Here is a 12631-nt window from a genome sequence, read left to right on the forward strand (position 1 = left end):
CTACCTGCCCCGCCCCAAAAAATACCCCCCCACGTACCCCCCACAGACGTACCTACCCCCCAACCCCAACGTACCTACCCACCCCCCTCCTCGTACTTACCTACTACCTACCTACTCCCCTCCTCCTCTTACCTACCTACCCTCCTCCCCTCCCCCCACGTACGTACCCCCCCCGCAACGTACCTACCCCCCACCCCAATTACCTACACCCCCACCACCACCTACCTGCCCCCACCTACCTATCCCCCCACCACTACCAGCACCTACCCACACCCCTGAACTGAAAAAATTTTAACGCTTTTTTATATTGGTCTACTATTTTTGTTATTTCTAGTGTTTTTTTTCGATATTCTGATATTGTCCAAGTTAGTGTAGATATTATTTTGCACGACGATTCGAGTCGTTTCCGGTATTCTACCGACTATGTTTTTTTAGCAGAAAGCAAGTTTGTTCATGACTTCAATTTTGACTTTCTATTCGATATTTTACCTCCGTTTTTGATTGTTGACTTCTGTTTTCGAACATTGGACTTTAACAATAGCTTAGTTTGTAATATATAGCAATTGATAACAGTCTGTAATTCAAGGTGAAGAGGTCAGTTTGAGAAAAATCTATCCTATTTAACTACCTGCCCCGCCCCAAAAAAAATACCCCCCCCCCTCGTACTTACCTACTACCTACCTACCCCCTCCTCCTCTCACCTACCTACCCTCCCCCCTACACCACGTACGTACCTACCGTACGAATTTTGACTTTTTTCTGTTCGAGCATTTACCTCCGTTTTTGATTGTTGACTTCTAATTTCGAACATTGGACTTTAACAATATCTTAGTTTGTAATGTATAGCAATTGGTAACAGTCTGTAATTCAAGGTGAAGAGGTCAATTTGAGAAAATTTGATCCCATTTAACTACCTACCGCCGCCCCCCCCCCAAAAAAAAACTGCCCCCACGTAACTACCCCCCCCCTCCCCACGTACCTACCTACCCCCCACCCCACCTACCTACACCCCCACCACCACCTACCTGCCCCCGCCTACCACCCCCCCCCCCACCAGCAACTAACCACACCCCTGAACTGAAAAAAATTTAACGCTTTTTATGTTATATTGGTCTACTATTTTTGTTATTTCTAGTGTTTTTTTCGATATTCTGATATTGTCCAAGTTAGTGTAGAGATTATTTTGCTCGACGATTCGAGTCGTTTCCGGTATTCTACCGGCTATGTTTTTTTTTAGCAGAAAGCAAGTTTACGACTCGAAGAGGAGTATTGAGATCCTACAGGTTTTTTTTTTGCAGAAAGCAAGTTTGTTCATGTCTTGAATTTTGACTTCTTTCTGTTCGAGCTTTAACCTCCGTTTTTGATTGTTGACTTCTGTTTTCGAACATTGGACTTTAACAATAGCTTAGCTTGTAATGTAAAGCAATTGGTAACAGTCTGTAATTCAAGGTGAAGAGGTCAATTTGAGAAAATTTGATCCCATTTAACTAACTACCCCCCACGTACCTAACCCCCCCAACCCCAACGTACCTACCCCTCCGCCCTCGTACCTACCTACCCCCACCCCTCCTACCTACCTACCCCCCCCCTCGTACATACCCCCACCCCACCTACCTGCCCCCACCTTCCAACCCCCCCCCCCACCACCAGCACCTACCCGTAACCCTGAACTGAAAAAATGTTAACGCTTTTTATGTTATATTGGTCTACTATTTTTGTTATTTCTCGTGTTTTTTTTTCGATATTCTGATTTTGTCCAAGTTAGGGTAAGGATTATTTTGCACGACGATTCGAGTCGTTTCCGGTATTCTACCGGCTATGTTTTGATTTACTTCGTCGAAATTTTTTTCGCTTTACGATTTTGCCGCTTTTTCGACATTTTGAGTGAAATCTTTTGACTTCTCTAGGCTAGTTTCTCTCTTCTCTCATTCTGCTAAAAGTCAGTTTGAACATCAGTTGCTCAGCAAAGCAATTCAAAATGAACAGAGTCAGAATAAAAAACTGAAGTCAGAAATAGAAACGGGATAAACCCATAAAGCCCAATTTTAGATGCCCGCTATTTGAACGTCGTTCCTATAAATGTTAGTTACCTCTCTCTAATGCTTATTGGTATTGATAGGAGCCCCTGTAGCCTCTCTCTCTAAGAAACAGAAGTACGTTATGTTCAACTACGAAATGTTTTTGTACAATATCTTCATTCTTTCAATCCCGATCATGCTTATTGGAATCAACGGTGGCTATTTTCCGGCAATCTGCCGGGTATGTTTTCTATTTTCAGAGAATGAATTGAACTTAAAAATTATTTGCTCTCAAAGTTTGTATCTATTAAATGGGTCTACGTTTGGTCTTCTTACGCACTCTTTGCTTGATTGATTTTCGCTGACCAAATTTACTTTTCGTCCTCAGAAATTTTTTGTCTGGCCAATTTACTTTTCGTTCTGGAACTGACAATGAATGTGAGCAGTTCAAGATGTTTGAGAATACTCTCTTTAGTCTCGAATAAAACACCGGTATCTTTATGAGACACGTAGACTTGAAAGAAGAGAAGTTTTATTAAACGAGTTTGCGTGAAATCTTCAGTAATATTATATGCAAATCATGTTCTCTGCTGAACGTCAAAAGTAAATTAGTTTCCGACCGAATTAATACACCAACTTGTGATAAAATTTTGATACACGCGAAAAGCCCTACATTAGTTGTCATGCCTAGCTGTGAAGTTGAAATAATTAATTGCTCTCAAACGACGTTTGTAGCAATTATATTAGTCCTTTCGGTCTTTTTTGATGCAATTTTTCGCTTGACCAATTTTTCGTCTGACGCATTTGACTTTTCGTCCTCAAAAACGGGATGAACAGGTAGCGCCCAGCGGGCTTAAGTGCTCTTAGAGCCTTTCATCTCACTAGTCTTCAAGTATGCGATTCACAGAATTTGTTTTGGAGACTTATACGTATGGTGCGAAGGGCGGTTTAGCCGTTTAATAATTATATTTCACTCGATACCCCACTGTGGAGTTAATCAACTCAATCCAAGTGTCGCAGTTCTTTTTTCAGATCCGGCCAATGCCTAAGGCGAAGCCGGCCAAGTCTCTGCGGCCTGGTAGGGGCAAAGCGGGCGGTAATTCGAAGGATGGCAAAGCCGAAAAGTTCACGAAGGAAGAGAAAGCGGTGGTGAAATACCTCTTTAATAATGTAGAGAGCAAGAAAGCGTCAATGTATGGAAACAATAAATTGTATTTCGCGGGATCTAAAGCGATCGCGTGTCTTATGGAATCTAAGTTTGCAACTGGCAGTGCCTCTGAAAGTTTATTCAACAACCGAAAAATGGCGATCGAGTTTTGCCAAAAGTTGCTAATGAAGAACGCCTTCCATCACGTATTTAAAATTGTTAAGAAACAAAAGCCGAGAACGAAAGAGAGCAGTAAGGACGAAGCTTCGAAAAGTGCAAAGTCGAAAGACAAGTCGGACACCTCTGACAAGAGCAAAAATTCCAAAAAGAGTGCCACAAAATCAACTTCAGACCTAAAATCTTCTGAAAACAAAGATGAAAAGAGTGCTGAAGCGCCAACTGGCGCTGCTGGGGATTTAGATACCTCATCAGGGCTTCGCAAAAGGAAAAGCAAAAAGGACGGATCGCAAGAAAAGTCGGAATCCGCAGAGAGGAAAGAAAAAGAGTCTACCAAAGCCGTTGCTGAAGATGCTAATAACAAGGAGAGCAAGGGTAGCAATAAATCAGGTACAAAAGTGGGCGGCGGAGAAGGAGATTCACAGTCACCGGAAGGTCAACCTGCCAAAAAGAAAGTGAAAGGAAAGGTGCTTCTTGAACTCAACCCAGTAAGTTGTTTTTGTTAAAGAAAAACCACTCTGTCGAGTTTAATCCTTCGTTCTCCCAACGTAACGTTAATCCAAAAACAATCTAGATGTGCCGTAATGTGACGTTAAATGAAAATGCGGCTGAACTATTTCCTTTCAAAAATAGATAGTATGATCGTGTTTAATTGGTAATTTTACACCTTTATAAATTGTAATGGTTATTAGTCCCGCCTTTCATAAGGCTACATAAATCATTGCCAGTGTAAAAAGGATATTTTTTTGTTTGTTCTCACTGTACGATGAAAGCAATTTCTTGGGGGGGGGGGGGGGTAGGGGGCAGTTCCGAAAACGTTTTGTTGATTTTAACATTCACGTATCGAGCAGTTCTTATCAGGTTTTCCCCCACTAATTTCTGGGCAGTTGGCAGAAATTCTTAACCCCCTACTTCTTAACCCCACCCCTTCCTCAAGAACACAATACACCTGCGGCCGTCTTCAAGTCGTTTATTTCTTTTATTCACTGCATGATATCATGTAAAAAATATTCACGCGCAGGATAACCACACTTCTGACTCAACAACTTAGAAAAGGAACTAAGAAATGCAAAAGATTCGGAGATTCTTTCAAAAACAAAAAAAAAATCATTCCCAAATATACGCGCCGTAAAAACATGCTTAAAATGACGTAGGTTAGGAGCAAAAAAGGGCTCCTGTTTTTTTGCGACTTTACTTCCAGAACCCCGAGTAATATATCATTGAGTGTCAATTTAATAACCCGCTGTTTTAATTTGAACCATGATTTATCGGTTGAATTAAAAATTAATCGCTGCTGTAAAAGTAGGTTCAATTCGAACCATGATTTGTCTGAATTTGTTTACTCTGGCATCCGCGTGTATTTGGAATCAATATTGTTAGAGAGCTTTGTAAAGGTGACCTCTTTTATACTGCTTCAACTTTTTACATTGCTTTGTGTATTACAGAACCAGACATTCTACGATGACCCAAAGTGCTATTACGTGTGGGTGTACGAGTCCCAGTCCATCTGGAAGAGTCTAGTGGGCGGTGGCCTTATCATCGGATCCATTGCAATCTGTCTCTTCCCTCTCTGGCCAGAATGGCTGCGGTACTCAGCGTGGTACGCAACCAGTTCTGTTGCCATGGGCTTATTAGGGCTATTATTCGGGCTGGCTATTATCCGGCTAATGATATATGGAATTGTATTTGTGTTCACGAAAAGCAAATGTCGCTTCTGGATATTCCCAAACCTGTTTGCAGAGGTTGGTTTCTTCGAATCATTCGTTCCTTATTACGAGAGCAAGTGGATCGAACCAGGTGATGAGAAGAAGTCTAAGAACAAAAAGGCCAAAGACTCTTCGGATGAAGAACGCGACGACGATGAAGAAAGTCTTCACGTTGAAAACGACGAAGAAGAAAACGAAGATCAAGGTCAAAAGGACGATATTAAGAACGAGGAGGAACTTTCTTCAGATGATGAAAACGAAGGTCAAGAAGTCGAAAAGGTCGATTCTCTAGAAGATGAAAAAGTTGAACAATCTAATTCGTCCAACATTTCAGCCGAGGAAAACGATTTCGAAGTTTTAGACGCTCAGTCTTAATTTGTGCTGCAAATTGGCATTAATTGCATTGAATGAGCGATTCTCCATTGTACAAATTGAAAATTCTTTGCGCATATATCTTTTATAAATTGGTTTATTGTCGTTTTCAACTCGATCAGTATTGTTGTCTAGTACATTTTAAACTGGCAATTTATTCACAATGGGTAATCTGTTTATTTAGTGTGCTGTTACGTAGTAATTCCGGGTGTTGAAGTCCTCTAATTTAATGTAACATATCCAAGATAAACACTTTTTTAAAGAAAATATTTGAGCAAAATCTGCAGACGTGCTCTTGATGAAAGAATTATTCTTTCTGGTTTGCAGAACTGTTTTGGCTAGCGTGTCTCGGATAGAGTAGAGTAGTAATGGATGCGAACTTTTCAAATCTGCTGGGCGATGCCAATCCTAATTGACTTAGATAAAAACGACTCTTTCCCGTTGTAGATAGATCGTCTTAAAATATAGCTCGCCATCATGTTATAACAATGAGAATAGGAAAAATGTACAAATTCGAAAAAAAAATTATCTTGTGACTTTTCTCATCAAGCTTCAGAAAAAGTAACGAGAATTGGGACGTTTTTGAAAAAATAAATTCATGCCGTCGGGAAAAGAAAATTTATTAAATAACTGTCGTTATTAAAGGCTTAATTTTTTTCTAATTGGCGAATATGTTAGAATCAAACTTATTAATTTAAAGTATAATATTGAATTGATCGCGGTAACTACATATAAAAGAGCGAGACGTAGGCCGTAGCATCACAAAATCCTTAAAAATGACGAAAGGTAGAAGAACTCAAGTTCTTGATATCTTGACGAAGACGAGACGTTCAATTCTTTTGTCAGGGCAGTCAATTTTGAAATCAAATCAAAACGATATGAAGAATAATGGTTGTAAGTTTGTTTATAAAGCAGTCTCAGCGAATGCAAAGTAAGGCAATGACAACAGCTGACACAAACCTGGTTCAATAATGAACTCCAAATCAACTGCAAGCCAACACTCAACGAAATATCAACAAGACATTTGGAGAATTATAAAAATCTTGTACAGAAAGAAGCAACTGAAAAGAAAAAAAGGACTGGAAATAAACAAGAACCCCTATCAAACATTTTACATCAAAAACGTATTTTTACATCAAAACGTATTTTCTAGTTAACTATGAAACCATTTTGTTGCAAAAAAAAACGTATTTTCTAGTTAACTATGAAACCATTTTGTGGCCACATCGCAAGATTGAGAACTTGCTAATTTTAATTTTAAGCCAGTAAATATTCAACTACAGAAAATGTAGAATGTTTGCCGAAAAAGGCTATTTAATAACCCTTATAAACGTTTTAATATAATGAAAAGGGGGATTAGAACCGATACAGCTGCAAAATAAAGTAAAAACAGAACTGGACAAGCTAATGCTCGAGCAATATTTAGTCCGGGAATAGAAATAGGAGAAGACCAACTCCTCAGCCCAGTTGTTATAGAGAGCCTAAAAATGACATATGAGTCAAAGTAGTGGTAAAGGCTGCTACCTATTTATAGGACAAAATCATAGAAATTAAGAGACAGATTGCAAACATAAACGACGGTATAGCTTATATTTTATTCAACATTTCAGAAAACAAAGAAGTACCGCTATATTCATCTTTTCATTGGAATTCGTTTTTTAGGGCTTGAGGAATTTCCGGTAATCTTGCAAGCAAGAAATGACTACTCTAAACCTGGAGACCTCAGGTTGGCAAGATAGCATTGTAATAGTCACGTGGGGACACGAATAAAACAGCTGAGACGTTAAGATTAGGACAAAACTAGAGATATCAGGTTATAGACAATCGGCTGACGAGACAAAGTTATTCATGTCCAACGTTGTTTGTCTATGATATGACATTGACCAAAATTGATATCCGGCCATAAAGCGAAAACGGAAGCAGTCGGATTCAAGGAATTAGTGAAACGCAGTTCGTCCAATAAATTGGTGAAACCTATACAAAGCCTAATTAACCACCCAAATAATCTGCCTGGTTAATGTTAAGTCCACAACAAGACGGCGAAGGAGAAAAACGACCGCGCACTTGACAGAATGAAATTGGAACCCGAGGAATAAAATATTTAGGCCATTATGACACGCAGTGAAAACAACCTTCGACAGTACGTTGGGTCGGCGAAACACTGTGGCAAAGTAAATTGCAATATCCGTAAATCGCATACAGAGTCGATTCAACGAAGCCGAAGAAAGTATGCTATAAAAGAATTGGAAATGCAAGCCATCGTGAACGGCGTTGTGTATTTTGAGCATTTTCTCGGCATTTAATGTATGGAAGTATAAGCCAGACAATTGACATGGATTGTTGTCGCCACCCTACTTTGGCAATAGGGAAACATCAACTTCGATTAGATAGCAGCACAAACTTGACAGATTCAATCAATACAAGGAGAGTACAACTGCGGGGCTAATCAAATTCACCGCTTTATACAATTTTCTAACCCCTCCTCTCAGACCGAATCCATTTTTGTTGACGACAGAAAGAGATTTAGGCGTCCCAGAAGAGATAAAATCGACCACACTAGATTGTCATAAGCAAAAATTATAAAACCTTTATCTGAAAACCAGAACCGCAGAATATGTAACACTTCAAGTGCACACAGTAAATGGTACACTAGATAGAACTATCAGAACCGTAGACATTTCTTTTTTGGGCAAGGTTGACCTACAAGATCCCTTTTGGAATGTAGTCGAAGCTCTTAGATTCATATTTAATAAAAAAACAGTGATAACGAGAAAAGAACCAACAAAAAAACTATCTTCACCCACAATAACGAACTCGGATTTCTACAAAACAACGAGACTAATTAAAACCTTTGCCGAAAAATCGACGGAGAACAGAAAAGAAATCTGGGATAACAAGGCGTAAGCCTAAAAGACCTGGAAGAAGTTCGGCATCCTTTCAACCGCCGCCACATTCAGATAACAATCCTACCAAAATTCCGAAACCTCGGACTAACCAACAACTACAAACACTATCAAACTTCAACATTCACTCCAATCACTTAACAGCTCATGAAAGAGTTCGGACAAGTAAAGAACAAGTGTATTACGAAAACCGAGAAAGCGAGCAAAAGGCAATGAAATTAGAACTGACAAAACGAATTCCAAAACAAAAACAACTAAAAATAAAGATATGGAGTAAGGCCCACGTAGATCAGGTAACATTAACCCAGAAGACCAAAACAATGAAAAGAGAGATGCTCGTTAATGTGCGTTCGCACATGATGTTCCGACCCGAGCTCATCTAGATTTTTGACTTAATTGTCAACCAAATGAAGAGATAATCAAAAATAGATGTTTGAGTTTAAAGAAATCGTTACACACCCAAACTACTAATTGAATTAAATATGCCTCATTTGGGCGCTCACGAGATCTACCATTAAAAAGACTACGAGAAGAAAAAACAAACAACAAAGCAAGCAAAAATGCAAAGACTTTTTTTACGGCGAAAACTCAAAATCTTAAGTTAAAAGCACCTAGTAACAACGTCAAGTTACAATCAGACAAAACCCTAACTACACAAATTTTCTTCTTAATTACAAAGTTGATTTCTAAATCTCATTACCTAGTAACAACGTCAAAATGCAATCGGATTAAACCCTAACTACACAAATTTACCTATTCTTAACTACACCGCAGATGGGAATCTTCCTTAATGAGAATCGGTAACAAGTTGAAAAATAAATAATGAGGCGAAATTCAAAAATCAATCAACATTTTTTTAACCAAATAGTTTTAAGTCTTAGAAATCAGTAGCTTTTAACAAAACAATTCTTGATAAATTTACTAAAAAGTCATTACGAAATCATTAGGACCTGTCTTTGGTTATAGTAAGCCATAGAAACAAGCCATTTCAACAACATGACTTCAAAAAATCATCAAATATGAACACATATATTAAAACCACAAAATTTTGAGACAATACGAACGCTAAGTTTTGCTTTGTTTGGAAGACAAGGATTTTTTTAATCATAGGTCATCAATAAGACATCACAATAAGTGTTTGACTATGAAAACAATAGCAAATACAGGCAAAACCCAAAAGTTCAGTAGAAATGTGCGAGAAGAATGTGTCGAAGCCGTTTTTCTATGAAAACTTTATCTATGACCAATTGAATGTCTTCCCTAAGCCAATGGGAACTATCAATATTATGATAATGTGATAAGATTTCAGAAGAAACCAAAAACACGAAAAAATCAATTTTTTTTGAAAAATTTGGAAAACTTGTGGCATCGAAGTCATAAAACCATTAGTTAAAAGTAAAACCGATAACTAGAATATTTTTGCTTGAAATAGAAAGGTAGGGGATCCAGTCATTCATGAGACTATCTTACAGTGCACGAGACTATGTTTAAGAGCTGTTAATGTTCAAACAAAATAAGAAAAATTAGAAAGTCTTAACAGCCATTAAATAATATCAATAAGGATTGTGGTTCCTGCGTAATCGCAACGGAACAGCATTAGGCCACAGTGGCATGCTCTCAGCTGTCCTTTTTCTTATTATTCACCACATTTCAGACTGATCTTTTTTTATGAGCAGAATTGCTCTTTTTTAGTGACTATAGCCACTTTTCTTTTGCGTCTGCTTCAATTGTTTTCAGTAGTTTTCAACCGAAGTCAGTAAATGCTAAGTTATGCCTCGATGGGAAGAGGAGGGTGTTTGTAATTCATAAATCATCGGTAAGACATCACTATAGATCTTCTGATTATGAAAACAACAAAAAATCAGGCAAACACCAAATATTCAGTTGAAAATTGAGAAAAAAGTGTCGAAGCCATTTACACCATAAACTTTTCTTTAAAAACTTTATCTGTGAACTTTATCTGTGAACGTCTCCTCTTTTCTCTGAGCGAATGGAAACCATCAGTTTAGGATAATGAGATGACATTTCAAAAGGAACCAAAACAAAATTCAAAAATTAAAAAAAAAATTAATTTCAAATCTTGTGGCAGCGAAGTCATAAAACCAATAGTTAGAAGATATAGCCGCTAACCAGATTATTTTTGGTTGCACTAGGAAAGATGGGGGTCCTATCTTCCCTGGGACTGACGTAAAGTTCGAGAAAATAAGTTAATGTTCAAAAGTTTTTCGAAAAATTATAAATTCGTAACAGCCATTAGCTGTCCACTCAAAGCACTAGATAGACTCACTTAAGGCTCATTAGGAAACCTACCACTTGTAGTCAACGGGTCTATGCCATAGGACTCCAAAACTTTGTTAAAATTAAAAAGAAAATCAAAAATTCATTAAAGATTACGAAAACTGAGTCGTGGCCAAAAATGTAAGCGATTCCTTGAAAACAAATTTTTTGTTTTATGGGCATCATTTATCTGTAAACGAAGTTTGTGTTTAACGGAACTTTGATACGAAAAGTGACTAGTCTCTATTTGTTTTAAAAAACAAAAACATATGAGAATTTTCCTTAAAAAAACAGCTCTCAAATTGAATTTTTTTAATAGTAAACTTCCTTATGAGACCAGAACTAGCCTTTTTTTTTAATCGTCTTTCGTTTATTGGGAACACAAAATTGATTCAGTTGTAGCGTGAATTCTAATTTTTTTTTTGAATAATTTTTATAGAAAAAAAATCTTAATTTGAACAAAAGTTACACAAATTATGCCAAATATCCCGTGTTCACACTAAACTTCAATCCTCGATAACTCCTCAAAAAACGAAATTCAAAAAATCTTTTTCTTTTCGAATTCTACGCTGGACGAGCTTTTTAATGATACCACTCACATTTCTCCAGATGAATATATCGATCGGCCAAATTGACTGAACAAAAAAGTCCATTTATGTGTATTGTTCCTCCCCCCATAAGTAGGGTTGTAACAAAAAAAAAAACAAAACCAAGCTGACGACGGGTGATAAAAATTGCTACATTTAAAGACGGGGGTAAAATTTAAATTGATTTTACAGGAAACACGTAGAATCTAATATTTGGTGTATTGGACACAAGTAAATTAACACCTTTGATTAAAAACTATTCAATACCCTCTTGAATAACAATAATCTAGATACTACTAGGGACTAGATATTCAGGAAATCAAACAGATCCGAAACTACTAATGGCACCAAGAGAGCTCTGCAACTCAATTTGCAGATCCATTCGAATAAGAATTGCTAATATAGTAATCAAATAGTGGTTATAACTATTGATAAACGACAATTGCAGCAACTATCCAGATCTGCATCCAAAACGTCTCTCCGGAATTAATCAGTGGGTAATTGAGAGTAATCCGGCAACTGCAAATGACGGGGACCAGGGCAACCGACAAAAATCAAATCGAACCGAGACACGGCCGGATTTGCCAAACCTTGGAACCAATTGTAACCGAACCGTTTTAATTCCGTCGACGGGGGGAGTAACACGATCACCACACAGACCATTTTGAATGACAGACATCACCGGAACTCATTAGATATGATTCAAGAACATGGCGTATTAGATAAAACACACTGATTAAACTTTACACATGATTACAAGGGTAATTCAAGTATGTTTTTAAGGTCTCGTTTCCGCCGAGAACTTGACGCCTAACTCTGCAATACCATTAGAATTAGCTTCAGATCCTATCGGTGGAACAACTTTGCTCCCATGGGTAACCAGCAAAGAAGAATCGCTGAGAGGAGCATACATCATCACAGACATCATATCAATTGCAAGACAAGCCAGAGAACTTCTGGCTTGAATCAAATTTGATTTACATGCTAACTATACAAATAGCGAAGCAGGACGTTGGAACATAAAACAGACTACCTTTCCAACACAACACCATTCCAAAAATTAAACGTTAGTTTTCTCCGTGCATCAACTGCCGCTCTGAATTCTGCTTAAAGTTTAAACTATCAGTAATGAAACAACGGCACCTCGCGCGCTCACCGATGTATCTCACCCCGCTCGCTATCACGAGAAGGCTATTTACGCTGTAACGACTTCTGTTCATATATATTTAATCAGTGCTTAAGCTTTTCGCCTATTAGTTTTAAAGGCGATGATTTTAGACGTTTTCTCTGATTCATCTGCTGTTTCATCCTGCGAAGCATTTTCAAAAGTCTTGACGTAAGTTTTATTTCCTCCATTCACGTCCTTGTTTGGCGGTTTATTTTCAATAATTGCTGAATTAATTGTCTGATGTTTTATATTTGTTACTGCCTTGAATGATTTGAG

General features: G+C 37.9%; 1 protein-coding gene across 1 annotated transcript; it reads left to right on the forward strand.

Moving 5' to 3' along the window:
- Positions 1 to 3019: 3019 nt before the first annotated feature.
- Positions 3020 to 5670, forward strand: LOC142339170 (translocation protein SEC62-like). The gene is made up of 2 exons (XM_075388964.1): positions 3020 to 3830; positions 4788 to 5670. Exons 1-2 carry the CDS (start codon positions 3060 to 3062, stop codon positions 5421 to 5423), a joined length of 1407 nt encoding a protein of 468 aa, XP_075245079.1. The 5' UTR covers positions 3020 to 3059; the 3' UTR covers positions 5424 to 5670.
- The last annotated feature ends 6961 nt before the right edge of the window (positions 5671 to 12631 follow it).

This window comes from Convolutriloba macropyga, chromosome 5 (assembly GCF_964194025.1).
Source record: "Convolutriloba macropyga chromosome 5, txConMacr16.3, whole genome shotgun sequence".
In the NCBI taxonomy this organism is placed as follows: Eukaryota; Metazoa; Xenacoelomorpha; order Acoela; family Convolutidae; genus Convolutriloba; species Convolutriloba macropyga.

Coding starts and splice junctions, on each gene's coding strand:
- LOC142339170 (XM_075388964.1), top strand. CDS start 3,060: ATGCCTAAGGCGAAGCCGGCCAAGTCTCTGCGGCCTGGTAGGGGCAAA. Junction 3,831..4,787: donor TGCTTCTTGAACTCAACCCA/GTAAGTTGTTTT, acceptor TGTGTATTACAG/AACCAGACATTCTACGATGA.